The following is a 14,431-nucleotide window of genomic DNA, read 5'->3' on the forward strand; positions in this document are numbered from 1 at the left end:
ACCAAACTAACTGGGACCCAACCCCACTTGGGAAGTTTCGTACTTTCTTCGCCGTTTGTATCGAACTGGAATTCACAATATTCTAGTGCGCAAAATCAAAACGTGGGAAGGGCAAAGTGGGGGGGGGGGGGCGATTATTGAAATCGAATGAATCGAATCGAATTCCACCAATCGAATGAATGAAATTTGCCCCCTGCGTAACCAACTGAGACAACTAAAGCAAAACTCCTGTAGTTGAATCTGTATGTACACTCCACCCACCCCACCAAAAGAACTAGTCCACCATCATCAACCACCCTACAAACAAAGAGAACAGATGAACAAAGCAATCGTTTCTGTAAAAGTATACCTCTAATTCTATACTATACTATACTATCTGGAGCTCGATCGGATTCCGTTTCGCCGATCGTGCCGATCTTTTCGGTTTTTGTGTGCTTCCGATCAGACCCATTTCTCAGGCCGCCGCCGCTTCCGCCTTCACCGGCGCCAAGAACCGGGGCTTCTTGGAGGGGTGCGGGCTCTCCACCTCGTCGTCGGCGGCGGCGCCGGAGACCACGAACCTGGGGGAGAACTCCGGGAGGGCCGGGATGTTGAGGTCGAACTCGCGGTGACCCTGGCTCTGCGTGTGCGTGGACCCCACGCCTTCCGACACGCTCACCCCGCTGGCGGCCGGCGCCGGGGCGTGGGCGGAGGGGGCGGAGGTGGCGGGGGCCTCGTAGTGGCACCGCTTGTGACCGCCGAGAGCCTGGCCGGTAGGGAAGCTCTTGTGGCAGATGGAGCACTCGTGCGACTTCTCGGACACGCCTGAGGAGGTCGTCGCCGCGGAGGTCGACGTGGTCGGCTGCTGGTCATCCCCCGCCGCGGACGCGAGCTTGCGGTGGCTGGCCTTGTGGCCGCCCAGGGCCTGGTAAGAGGAGAAGGCCTTGTCGCAGACGGGGCACTTGTAGGTCGCCGCCGCCGGGGGAGGCGGGGGCGGCGACGGGAGGCTCCTCCGGCCGGCGCCGCCGCGGGCGAGCATGATGAGGCAGAGGGCGAGGTACTCGTCCTCGGTGGGGGGGTTGTGGGGGCGCTTGGAGCGCTTGCGCTTGGCCCAGGGCTCGGCGAAGCGGACGTCGTAGGCGGCGGAGGACGAGGAGGACGCGGCGGCGGAGGCGGAGGCGGAGGCGGAGGCGGAGGAGGGGTCCTTCATGAAGTGGAAGGGAGGGGAGGGGGTCGTCGGAGAGCTGAGGGCTTCCAAGGCCATGGCGGAGGAGACGAGAGAGAGTGTTGGGTGGGGATGGCGTGTAGAGAGAGAAAGGGTGGGTTTCTTCTTCTTGGGATGGCAGTGAAGGAGTGAAGTGAGGTCTCGTGGGCTTTTTATATTAGGCGGAGGAGGGGAAGAGAGAGAGAGAGAGGGAGAGGGAGAAGGAGGAAGTTGCGTGACAAGTGGAGGGAAGGAGGAGGAGGGAGTGAAGTGAGGGGAAAGCTTTGTGTGCGTGTGTTGTGTGCGCGTGTTTTGCGTTTCTTATTCGGGTTTTTCTTCGTGAGCGAGTTGGCATGTACTATTAAGTGTGTGGACACTGGACACCCCCTCCTCCTCCTCCTCCTTCTTCTCCTTCTTCTTTAATTCCCTGTTTTTGGGATTGGGCCAACCAAAACAAAATTTTGAAAAAATTACAGCCATAAAGAGAAAGAAGGCAAAAGAATATATATATATATTAAAAAAAATAATAGGGGGATGGGTGTTTTTTGGGTTGGTGAAATTTAGGCGGTGAGAGCTTAGAGTTTGGTGGATGACCAAAGAATTGGCTAAAGTCTATTGAGGGCGGGGGGGGTGTGTAACAAGAAAAACCAGAGCAGGCACCGGCCCGATGTGAAAAAAATATTTACATCTGTAGCCTTGTCATCCGCCGATTCAAGGGGTCGGTCTCAAATCGACGGTGAGCGACCCCGCTCGTGTGCTGCAACTAGGCGTATAACAAACGGGGTTTCAGATGCGCGTTCGAGAATGAGAGGGACGTGTCCGATAACAGTGGCCTCCATAAGAATCCACGCGCCGATTGTCCCCCGGCGAAATTTCGCTGAGTCCGCAACTGACATTTAGTTTTGTACCCTCCTTTTTTCTTTATGTGATAGGGAGGGGGGCCATCGTAGTTTAATTGAGATCGAACGTGGGGGAGGAGGAGGACTTGCCATATGTTTCTCTATTCCAAAGAGCGAGTGGGTCAAACCCAAGAGAGATAGAGAAAGAGTGAGGGGTTCCAAGTCAACAAGGGCATACCGAGTCTCCCCAACCGCCACGCCCCCCCTCCCCAACGCGGTTCGGAAGATTCCCCACCAGCTGCCGCCGCGCCGGCGCCGTCGCCACCACCCCACACCCCATTACGAGCTGGCTCGATCTCCGCCCTTCGAAACTGCGGCGGGGCCGCCCACGTGGATCACTGCTAATCACGTGTAATTAGAGTGGTTTTTACCGCGATTAGCGCGTGTTAATCAGCGGAGCTTGGAGGAGTGAGGAGGGGCGGGTAAAACCCGGTCGCCCGGTCTTACTTTTCCCTTCGCTCCGCGGCGACGGTTCAAAGTCAAAGGTCAAGCGGTTGACTCAGCTCGCTCCCGAGGGTGTGCGCAAGTAACTAGAAGCAAAGTGGACCGGTTCTCTTCTGTACGCTACCCGGGGAAAAATGACGTCATTTATATCTTTGCTTCGAGAATTTATTCTATTCTATTCTATTTTATTTATTAGGAAAAAAGTCACAAAACCCCCCCTCAACAAACTATGTCCATTTGTGACACATTTATCTTGAATTTTTTCTCGTGACAGAAAAATCATCAAATTTATATCTATGTGACACATTCATTCATTAAGGTTCCGTTAGATGATTTATCAGCAAAAACAACGTCGTTTTTGCGCCGTGTCAACACTATTTGCTTTCTAATGTCCATGTAGGCAGAATTTGAACGGTTCTCGTTAACAAAATTTTGACAGAGAGTAAATATGCTGCACAGATATAAGTTTGAGATTTTAGGTAATGTGTCGAACATAATTTAGGACTTTTGATATCTTTTGCCTTATTTATTTGTGTTGCATAATTCAAATCGGCATCAGTATAAATATTACAAACAATACAGAATTGTAAAGAAACGAAATTGCAATAACAAAGTTGGAATCGATACAAATGAATACTGAGGCCTGTGTTTGACACAGTTTCTTTAAAACAGATTCGTTCCCTCTAGTACGCGATTGAGGTTTCGTGAACGTCTATCTCCCAGAATACAACGGTTGACAGCGAAGAAGAGATCACGGCACTTCCAAGCTTCCGGCGAACTTGAACAAACTCGAAACGAACACTACCGAAAACAGTGCAGATGCAGAGAAAAAAAAATAAAAAGAGGAAGAATGATTTCGATAAAAATAGAATGGGAGAGCAATAACGGCTGATTAAATCTGTCGTTACAAAATCAATACGAATAACGGACGATTAAATCTGCCGTTACAAAATCAATACGAATAACGGACGATTAAATCTGCCGCACGTTAGTTACGAAATTCGTAACAGTTTGAGTTGAAAAAATAAATCAGAAGGAAAAATTGGGCTCGTCGCGAGGACCACTTTTCGGTCCTGCAATCGTGTACACGGGATGTGTGCTCGCGCCCAAGTTTCAGCTTGTTGGGCGTCGGATTTGCACCCCTGCGCCTGCGCACGAGGCATAGTGTTTGTGCTATGATAGTTGCCACTTCAAATGAGTGTAACTGTATATAAAGCACTCCATAGCCTTCTTTCTTTTCCAATGTGGGACTCGTGTTTTTCCACTTCCCACTTCCAACTCAAGGGTGTTCTTTGAGCATCAATTTCTCATTCATTCGCCCATCAATTTATCCCATATTTCCAACAATTTGTGCGTCGGTTTCGCCGAATTTATTGTTCCTTGGAGCGAAATTACGGGTGCGGGTGCTGCGAGGGGCTTCGCGACAAAAAGGCGCGCTCGTGCGGAACTTTCTCGCCTCCTCCCATCGGGAGCCTTTGTCCGAGTTGCGTTTCGGTTTCGCCTCTCGTGTGAGTCGGTAAAGTTCAGTTCCAACGTCCGCTGAAATTTCAGCATCCTCTCTAGAAAGTACAACGCCACACACTTCCTTCCCCCCCACACCGCGCAGGTTCTCAGCCATTTTGTACCTGGAAAGAGGGGTTAGCCTCCCACGTGCAGTTTCAACCCAACAAGAAATGCAAAAACGCAGTCGCCGTTTCTCGGTCGTTGGTCCACTTCTTGAAAGGTAAAAGGAACATTACACGTACGCACGTATATGCATAAATAAAAAGAATGGCATAATTAATTTATGAGTAGATAACATGCTAGCCCCGTCCCGACAGAAGGGGCATCGTTCGGTTTCGATTGGCGATTAACGACTGGCGGGGGTCATATGTTAGGGACGTCGCCCACGTGGAGAACTAGCTGGACGTGTACATGTGGGTGATGTTCATGGCTGTATTATATCGATCGAAACAGTGATTAGAGAAAAATATAGCCAATCTGTATTATACATTATATAGAAAGAGCTTATATGTTGATGCCGAAGCGCGAAAGAAATTAGGTTAAATAGGAGAATCGAAACGATAACGAGGAACAAACTGTTCTCTCAATTGGTTAACAATCAAAATATCCAAAGTCTGCTTAAACGAAACCCTAAAACAAGCTTATATATCCCCAAACCTAACCCTACCAGGATTAATAAACATCAAAAGCGCAAAATTGCGAAACTGCCCTTTACTAAATTAACCCATAAAAAATACTAAAATAATAGAAAAATCCATCTAAACGACCCCGAATCGCGAAAATCCATCGTTAGTCACGGCCAACGGCGTGAGTATTGATCAGCACGCCGTTTCGCTTCAGCCGACTAAATTTGAGCTTAATCCGAGATCGTTGACTTTGAGCCCGTCGGTTCGTCTAGTCGCATAACGGGTCCGCTGGTCCCCTAGGTACATCATATGTAGTCGCTAAAATGCGCGAAGGGCTAAATGCGTGACTCGACGGATCCTTTCATGTGTGCCAAGGCCAAAACTAAAGCCAAAAAAAATGCATCAAGTTGTACTCGCGGGGACAAAAATATCTCCACTTTTCAAACGGTGCGAGAAAATACACAAACACTTTTTACTTGATTTACGTTCTTACATGCTCATGCGACATTTAACGTGGCTAACCGCGATCGCATGCGCAAATAACACATTAGCAAAGGGAAATGACCTTTGCTTCTCGCAAACACAACTGGACGTTGCTTTTGAGTCTTCTGAATCAAAAGATCCGTCCGTTCTAACAAGAAAAGAGAAAAAAGAAATGAACGGGCCCAAATTAAAAGAGTTTAGGAGTCTGGAAACTTAAGGCGCGCATGGTAACATTTATATTTCTCTGTTTTTCTAATTTTCTGTTCCCAGGAACAGGTTTGGAACAGAAATCCGTTTGGTAACGCAATTTCATTTTTCTATTTCTGGAACAAATTTCTATTCCAGAAATAGGTTTGGAACAGAAATCAGAAGTAAAAAAAAATTACTTTTCTATTTCTGGAATAGAAATGAGAAATAAAAACTCTTCTTATCGCTTGCCCTCGCTACTAACCGGTTACCCCCTTGCTACTCACTATTGCCGTCGACTGCCTCTCGTCGACTGCCTCCCGCCACCGGCCGCCTACCGCCGACGTCCTTCGCCGACTGCCTCCTCCCACCGTCATCCTTCGTCATTCGCCACCGTCCAACGTTGGCCGCAACCCGCCCACCGCCGCCTCCCGCCGTCCTTCGCCGCCTCCCGCCGTCCTTCGCCGCCGTCGGCTGCCTCCCGCCCGTTGGCCGCCTCTTGCCGCTGACCACCATCCTCCGCCGCCCGACGGCTGCCTCTTGCCGCCGACCACCGTCCTCCATCGCCCGACGCCGGTCGTCACCCGCCACCGGCCGCCGTCCTCCGCAACCCGCCGCCGTGCTCCACCGCCCGACGCCGACGCCCTCCACCGCCGGCCGCCCACCAACGATCGCTGTCCTTCCACCGCCCGCCGTGCTCCACCGCTTCGACGCCGACCGCCTCCGCCCCGGCAACCGCCGCCGCTATTCGCCGCCAACCGCCGTGCTCCACCACCCGACGCCGACCGCCGCCCGCCGCGACCGCCTCCCACCGCCCGCAGCCTCCTCCGCCACCGCCGCCATCCGTCGCCACCGGCCGGCCTCCTCCCACTGCCGGCCACCTTCCTCCGCCCCCCACCGCCACCCGCCGTCCTCCACCAGCCGCCCGAAAAGGAGAAATTTTATGTTGTTATCAAACGAATTTCTATTTCGGAAATAGAAATTTTGTGTCGTTATCAAACACACATTTTAGCTCAGAAACTCATCCACGGAATAGAAATAGAAAAATCTATTTCTGACCAGAAATTGGTTTCTGGAATAGAAATGTTACCTTGCGCGCCCTTAGTTTCTTTTGCCCTAAATTGGAAATTAATGTTCCCAATCGATAATTCGAGCGAATTCATCACCCTACATGGACAGAAAAATTAACAGCGTGTTTTTTTCGCAAAGATATGGTCGCGTGTTATTTTAAATCGTCAAAAATTAGGGGGTAAAAGCCATCAAAAACTCCAAATTATGCCTACCGTGACATATTTATTTTAAACTTTTTTCCGTGACACAAAAAATCCAAAACTTGTACCCGCATGACGCATTTAACCTCCGTCAAGATTCCGTCAATGAGCACCGTTAAAAATCTGCTCACTTGGCCGCCAAAAAACAAACGGCGTTGGCATGTAAGTAAAATAAAAACGATATTGTTTTGACTGAAAATTATCTGATAGAACCTTGCTCGATAGTAAATACGTCATATAGGTATATATTTATGATTTTCTATGTCACAAGAAAAATTTTAGGGTAATGTGCCACAACGGACAAAATTCGGGATTTTTAATATCACAAAAGAAGTTCGGGATAAATAATAGTGGGTATAATTTGAGGATTTTTTTTGTGGCCTTTTCCCAAATTGGGGATACCTTTGTCTTGCGGGTATAATAAATTCATGCAATTTTGTTTTTAATTTTGTCGTGGGTGTGTCACTGATCACATTGCAACATGCGTACTTATTTTAAAGAAAACACGCACTATAAATTCATATTTTACATAGGCTAGTAGTGGCTACCGGCCGAGGGAGTTGTGACGTCGCGCCATTCTAACTTAACTTCATACTTATCATCATATGCTCAGACAATAACACTTCTTTAATCTACGGGAATCACCATCTGTCAGCACTAACGTGGCATGGACGGCGCCTACATGGACAGTAATTTAGGGCTTTTGAGTCGAGGATTTGACTAGGCGTGGATACAGCCGCCGGTTTGGTCATACTTGGATGACCCCCCGGAAAAGATTATCCGATAAATCGATTATATTAAAAAAAAAATAATTGACACTTATGTAAAGAAAAAAGTCTAACCCTTTGCAACTTGGATAGTTGACTTTTCAAAGACCTCGTAAATGTGAGGGTACCCTTTACACCTATCCCAAACCGAATTTAATAAAGCGGGGTACATCGTGAAAACCGTGTTGACCGTCTCGATGAAATATTCGTTGATGAATTCGTCGTCGAGTTTGATTGTGTCGTCGGAATTGATCGACTTAATATGGGTGACGAAGGACAGCATAGGGTATTCATTCTCGTACATATTGCGTTATTTATGAACTGTACATCGGTATCATGCTCAATGTATGCTGGTATAAGTTCTTTCAAATTTGGTTATATGCTTGATTCCTCTGAGGTATGATATGAGAAGGCATTGGACTTTATTCTCAAAAAATAGGTTATCGTTACATATACTATATGTCGATTTTTCGTGGGTTGCCTGACATATTTTCTTAAGAAGTATTCTTACCGGATAACATAAAAGAGGGAAAACACAAACAAATAACATTACTAAAAGTGCACACACACTCATTTAATAGAATTACAAATATGTGTCTCCATGACTTGCTCGTAGTAGAAAGTTAATGGACAAAAAGGATCAATTTTGCATTCTTCAATTATATATTTCCTTTCAGGTTGTTGCTAAAGTATCATTTCCAACGAAAATAGTTTTTAAGCGAATTAAGAAAATAACTGGAATTATTACATGAACTTATTTCGCATCGTGCCCGAGGAACGGGTAATTGACGGAGTACAAATGATAATTGAAAGACAAATCAAGATGCTATTACCGACGATTTGACCTGCTCACTTAAAAAACAAAGTGTAAATGCAAAAGCTATGTGTTCTCAGAGCATTTACCATGCATTCATGATAATACTATAAGCGGTGCGATCAATTCTGTCGGGAGTCCGATACAATCCACTTATTTTAATACTTATAACTTCCACATCATTTTGCACATCGATTTTGCATAATTAAGTTTGATATACCTAGCATCGATCTCGTCACATATAACAACTCTCAATTTACTCTCCCAGCTGATAAAAAATTCAACGGATAGGACAAAAAACCGAATTAGGTAGGTTCCAAAAACTTCAATTTGCTTGACTAATCTAGCTATTGATTAGTCAAGGCATTGAAATGGCCATCTACTGGCAGGATCAATAGCATGCCAATTGCCAAATGAGTAAGTGCGAATCAGCACCACCACTAACACGTCGCATCAGATCCCGGGTGGCCGAGTCATCCATCCATCCATTGTAGAAGGTGCAAGCGAAAAAAGGGGAATGTGTTCATGAACGTGGGCTCGAAGTTTCGGGTCCAACTACAATGGGACTATTGCACTGCGACCAATTCAGTTATAAAATTTTCAATTTAGCCAATTTGATCATCAACCTTTTGATGATCTGCCAATGTAATCCTCCCGACTAGTTTTAGCCAGAAACTGCTGGCATGGCGGTCCAGTCAGCACCGGCCATCTTACGCGATACAGCCAGCACCGACGTAGACTGTTCTTGCAACTTTTTTCTAAAATTTTCTGAATTTTTTTTTCTCTATTTCCTTTTGCCGGTCGCCGGTCTCTAACGAGGGCAGCCCTCGTGCTATTGTTGCGTCCCACTTGTCTTGCTGGATCGAAGGGTGGCCAGTTTTTGCTTTTGGTGAATATCCATATCGATTTGCCAAGGCAAGTGGGACGCCAAAAATGGGTGACATAAGGCCCGAGATCCACCGTGCAGCAGCTGAAACCACAGTCTATCGACCACCCACGTTTTATCGTTGATGCATTGGGGCTTTGGTGAGATACGACAGGTAAGGGAGTTACCAGCTATAGCTCCATGTGTAATAATTTAGTTTGCAAAATGGAGAGGTAATCGATCATCAATGAATACCGTTCGTGTGTCTCAATAAGTTCTGACGATTTGTGTTCGCGTGCGATATTCAAATTAGGATATCATATCGAGCTGTATCATTTCAGAACTGTAATTTTTATTGACATTTTAATTGAGTGCGTGTCAATTAGGGTTGTTTTCAGGATTTCCAATTTGATGCTTCCATAGCGGTGTCGGATCGTTTCAATTTATATAAAAATCTGATGCCTTTTGATAGAAGATGTTACTATGAAATCCTATATCAAATGCTTCCACTTTGGTGTTGGACTTTTGACAACAAAGGGCAACTCGGTCAGCCCCTCAACAACTATGGCAAACACCAAATTTCACAAAATGTCAAGGGCCAAATCACAAGAACTCCACAAATTTTCACTTGAGAGAAAGAAATACCCTGATCCAAAAAGCTCACAAATTTTTGTCCAAGACAAAAAGATTTCCCGTGCTAAGTTTTCCGTACGTCCAAGTTGATGCGACACAACTAAAAGATGCTGCGGACAAATTGGCAAAAGGCAAAGGGAAAATTTCAAATAACGATCCGAAGTGCCTTCATTTTCTCAAATAAGAACCTGAAGTGGAGTTTGTGTTAAATAAGGACCTGAAGTGGCATGACAGTCTCAAATAAAGACCTGAAGTAGTCATGGCAGTCTCAAATAAAGGGCATGACCTCTCCGGTAGCTGGCTGGCGAAATATTCCGGCCACCCAAGGGTATTTTTATCCAAAAATAATTTTAAATTTAAATTATTTTTTTCTTTTTCTTCTTCTTTCATTTTTCCTTCTTTTTCCTTTCTTTTTTTTTTTTTTCCTTTTTCTAGTTTTGTTTTTGTTCTTTGCCGGTGGCCGGTCGTTAGTGGCCCAAGAAGGGTAAGGCGAGGGTGGCCCCCGCCCGATCTGGTGAGGGCCACCTTCGCCCTGGGCGAGGCCGCCCTCACCGGCCATGGGCGAGGTCGGTCCTCGCCAGCTGCCGGCGAGGCGACCCTTGCCCTGGGCGAGGCCGCCCTCGAATGCCACAGGCGAGGGCTGGACTCGCGTGGGCGAAGGGTCTCGCCGGCCACCCTTCACCCAGGCGAGGCCGGCCCTTGCCTTTGGCTTTCAAGGGTGGCCCTCGCCAAATCAGGCCGGGGCGACCCTCGCCTAGCCCTTCTCGGGCTTTGCCGGTGGCCGACCGGCAACCAGAATCGGCCACCGGTGAAGAACAAAGAGAAAATCATACAAAGAAAAAAGGAAAAAGGAAAGAAATTAAAAAAAAAAGGTTAAAATACGAAAATACCCTTATCATCTGGAAAATCATGCCCTTTTTTGAAATAAACATAGCCACTTCATATCTTTATTTGAAACACAATCCACTTCAGACCCTTATTTGAGAAAATGAGGTCACTTTAAGCCCTTATTTGATATAGGGTCAACTTTAGGTCTTTATTTGAGAAAATGAGAGCACTTCAGACCTTTATTTAGAATTTTCCCAAAGGCAAATGGCGCCATTTGTTTAAAACGCAGTCGTTTCCTATTTGTCTTAATTGGGACTAATCTACTTCACATACGTGTCAAAGAGTTACCGCAGTGCTTTTCTCAATTTCTATAAAGCGTCACTATTAGTGTTGTATAATCTCGCTTGGACGGAAAAGTTAACAACGGGCATTTTTTGTCTCTCGAGTATTAGTCGGTCATTTTTGGTAATTTGAAAACCCGGGTTCCGTTTTTTGGAATCAGCCCAGATTTGCGATGCTTCCGATACACGATGTCATCGTCCACTTAAAACCAAATATCAGGTGAGAAATCTCATCAACTAAGAAGGAAAAAAAAAGAAGTATGCTATACTTTGCCGGTAGGACTTCGCCAAAGTGAACGGACAATGCTTTGTGTGATTAGGGAAACCTAGACATTTTTCAAAGCTTTAATTAGCCTTTGCACTTCAACATTGCTATTCCTTCGGTTCATTCTACGGGTTATCAAGTTCCAACTAACTAGGCTACAAGGAAAAGAAATACTACAAGGCCACGAAAACACAAGGAAAGTAAAGGGGAGCTTGGTGGGCTCGGCCCGAAGTGAAAGTCATGGGCCCTAGTCTATATAGCCCATCTGGGATGTAAAACTATATCTCTCCTCGCCATCCCCATAGTAGACGAATGGAGCATTTTTCCAGATAACCCCAATTGTGGACAAGTTGGTTGCCAGCAGACATGTTAGGATGATGGGTCATAGACAAATATTTGATAGCCTATGTTGTTATATTGATTAGTTATATTTAGTAAATGGATTTAGAATGATAAAACCCAAAATTATATTGGTGTTAAATGGGTTCGAAACTTACTTAGAACCAAAACACCTCCATGACTCTCTCTTTACTCTCTCCTGCCATCGTTTGATCTCGCGCTTGCTCACACCGTGCTCTCACCTCAGATTGCGTGTGAGTTTTTCTAGATTGAGTTAAATATGGAAGTGGTCAAGTAATATAAGTCGAATCGGGTGAGAGTTGGATTGGGTATGGGTCAATAAATTTTTATTACGTGGAAATGGATCAAAACGGATAAAATGGGTCAATTTGGATGTCAGATCATATTTAACCCGAATCACCCGTTTGACGGGTTTAGTTGCGAGCGACCATCGGCTCGTTAGCGGCCAAAATGTCGAACAAATGGTGAACACACACTAGTCGCGCGTGTCAATTTCACGCGCATTCTAAAGGCTTTCTAGTGCAAAAGAATCCCAATGCATTTGAATTGCGTGCAGTTGGGTTCCCCAAAAGGATAAATCTGAAGAGGGAAGGATGTTGTTGAAGATATTTAGAATTCTTTTAGAAATATTTAGGATATTTCTTTTGATTTTTTATATCTCTTTTAATTATGCATATTAGATTTGATTTCATTTGATTTTCTCTATCTAAGCCTATAAATAGGCTTTCTATGTACTTTTTTCAATATATTGAAATATATACAATTTCTCACATTTCTCTCTTTCGTAATTTTTATATTTAACTTGGTATCAGAGCCTCCTTTCTTAAGGCAACTTAGTGCACCCGAAGTACATCGCACCCGGTGCACCTCACGCACCCCAGAAATTTCCCCAATCCTGTTTTTCTGCTTTATCATTCTTAACGTAGAATAAATCCATCCCCATCATTGCTGTTCAACAATGTTCACTTAGTGCTTACAAGTCTCATATGAGGAAACACTTAATCGAGTCCACATAGTGTTTCGATGCTAATCGCACTGATCGCGTCACTTGTCGAGCCTTTTTCATGGAGGTAGCTGTCTTTCGATGCTAGCCGCACAGGCCGCATCCCAGTAACTTTTTTCCAAGCTAGCTGTATGGGCCGCTTGATGTTACGACACTAGCCGTATAGGCCGCATCGCTTAGTTACTATTTCACAAGCCAATCGTATCGGCCGCTTGCTATTTCCCCTTTGATTCTCGACCTTTCACACATCGTTTCGAGAAGCCAAAACCACCACCAAACTCGCTCAACTTTAGATAAGCCAGATGCTACCTCACTCACCGCCCCGTCCCAGATCCACCAAGCCCGATGCCATGCCGTGTCGTTGGAAAAACAAGTTTTCGTGGCATTGTTCGACAATGATTCAAACTCAAGGTGACTTAGCCACTATGAGTTTGAGGAGGGATGTTGAAGATATTTAGAAATCTTCTAGGAATATTTAAGATATTTCCTTTGATTTTTCATATCTTTTTTGATTATGCATATCAGATTTGATTTCATTTGATTTCTCTATCTAAACCCATAAATAGGCTCTCTATGTACTCTTTTCAATATATTGAAATATATACAATTTCTCACATTTCTCTTTTCCGTAATTCTTATATTTAAGTGACGTCATGGATTGATGCAAACGAGGCGAGATGCTTTCTCACGTGGATTTGTCAACAAGAGCACTTTCTTTTGGATTGAGGACACTTGTTAAACACCTAATTGCGAAAAGTTTGTCAGTTCCATTGTGCCGTATGCATTCAATGCATTGAGAATGGATACATTTCGTTAACAAGCCCATTCTCATAATCAAACATATCCTAATCAAATCTCGTATTTCTCGAACTAAAAACCCATCGAAATGTGCTCGAAACACACGCTAGAATTGCACATGTCCGCCGTCCGGCCAACACATCTTACCCACCAGGGGTGAGCAGTTTCAGGTTCCTTACAAGTTCCACATGGAATCTAGAACCTACCTTCTGGCACAAGTTCCCCATTTTTTGAAACCTAAAACATACCCGTCAGAACCTAGAACACAGGGTAGGTTCCAGGATCTAATAGGTTTTTTTATTTTATTTTATTGCATTTTTAGTTAAACAAAACAAAAATAAACGCAATAATACTGAACAAGTTTGTCATGCATCAAAGAGAATACAAAAAACTATTTTTCCTGGCATTACGGTTCAAATAAATGTAACTAAAATGAGAAGTCATTGCGTGAATCGATATTAGGGGTGAGCAGTTCTATGTTCCATATAGGCTCCACCAATGATAATAAGTTCCTCATTTTTTGGAACTTGGAACCTACCCTATCATAGGTTCAAGGGTCAGTTCCAGAGTCTACTCGGGTTCCATATGTATTATTAATTGAACAATTGCAATAAATCATTATCTTTAATAACCATCACTTACTGCTATGATTCACTAACCACAACTTATATTTAGATACGCGAAGAATATGAAACATTAACAAATCATAAAATGAAAACTCAGATTAGTGGTTCCAGATCATACACTCATCATCTAATGCCATGAAATACCGTAGGACCACGAGAAGACAGGTTTAGGTTCCAAGTTCCACCTACCTAGAACCTGGAACCTATCCGTCGAAACAGGCTCCCCAATTTTTGGAACCTAGAATCTATCCTACATATCTTGAAACCTGGAACCTATATGTTTCTATTGATCAGGTTCTCAAGTTCCAGGATAGAACCTGAAACTATGCTCACCCCCATAATACTCGCTGATCAATTGGGGGCCGCTTGGAATAAAGCCGTCCATTGTGGGGGTTATTGAAAACAAATATCAAGAATTGGGGCACTTTGAAATTTTAACCTTAATTTGGGGGCCGCTTTTGAGATTTTTTCCAAAGTCAATAAATGATCATTATTCGATAGAACAATCTTATTATTCTGGAAATTTGCTGTTAAGC

At 44.8% G+C, this 14,431-nt stretch overlaps 1 protein-coding gene across 1 annotated transcript; it reads right to left on the reverse strand.

Moving 5' to 3' along the window:
- Nucleotides 1-452: 452 nt before the first annotated feature.
- Nucleotides 453-1,291, reverse strand: LOC115685601 (zinc finger protein ZAT10-like). Its single transcript, XM_030610681.2, has one exon. The coding sequence runs from the start codon at nucleotides 1,241-1,243 to the stop codon at nucleotides 455-457; it is 789 nt and encodes a 262-aa protein (XP_030466541.1). The 5' UTR covers nucleotides 1,244-1,291; the 3' UTR covers nucleotides 453-454.
- Between the last annotated feature and the right edge of the window lie 13,140 nt (nucleotides 1,292-14,431).

The sequence above is a fragment of the Syzygium oleosum genome, unplaced genomic scaffold (assembly GCF_021117445.2).
Source record: "Syzygium oleosum isolate NSW1041296 unplaced genomic scaffold, Sole_v2.1 Sole_v2.05, whole genome shotgun sequence".
Classification (NCBI taxonomy): domain Eukaryota; kingdom Viridiplantae; phylum Streptophyta; class Magnoliopsida; order Myrtales; family Myrtaceae; genus Syzygium; species Syzygium oleosum.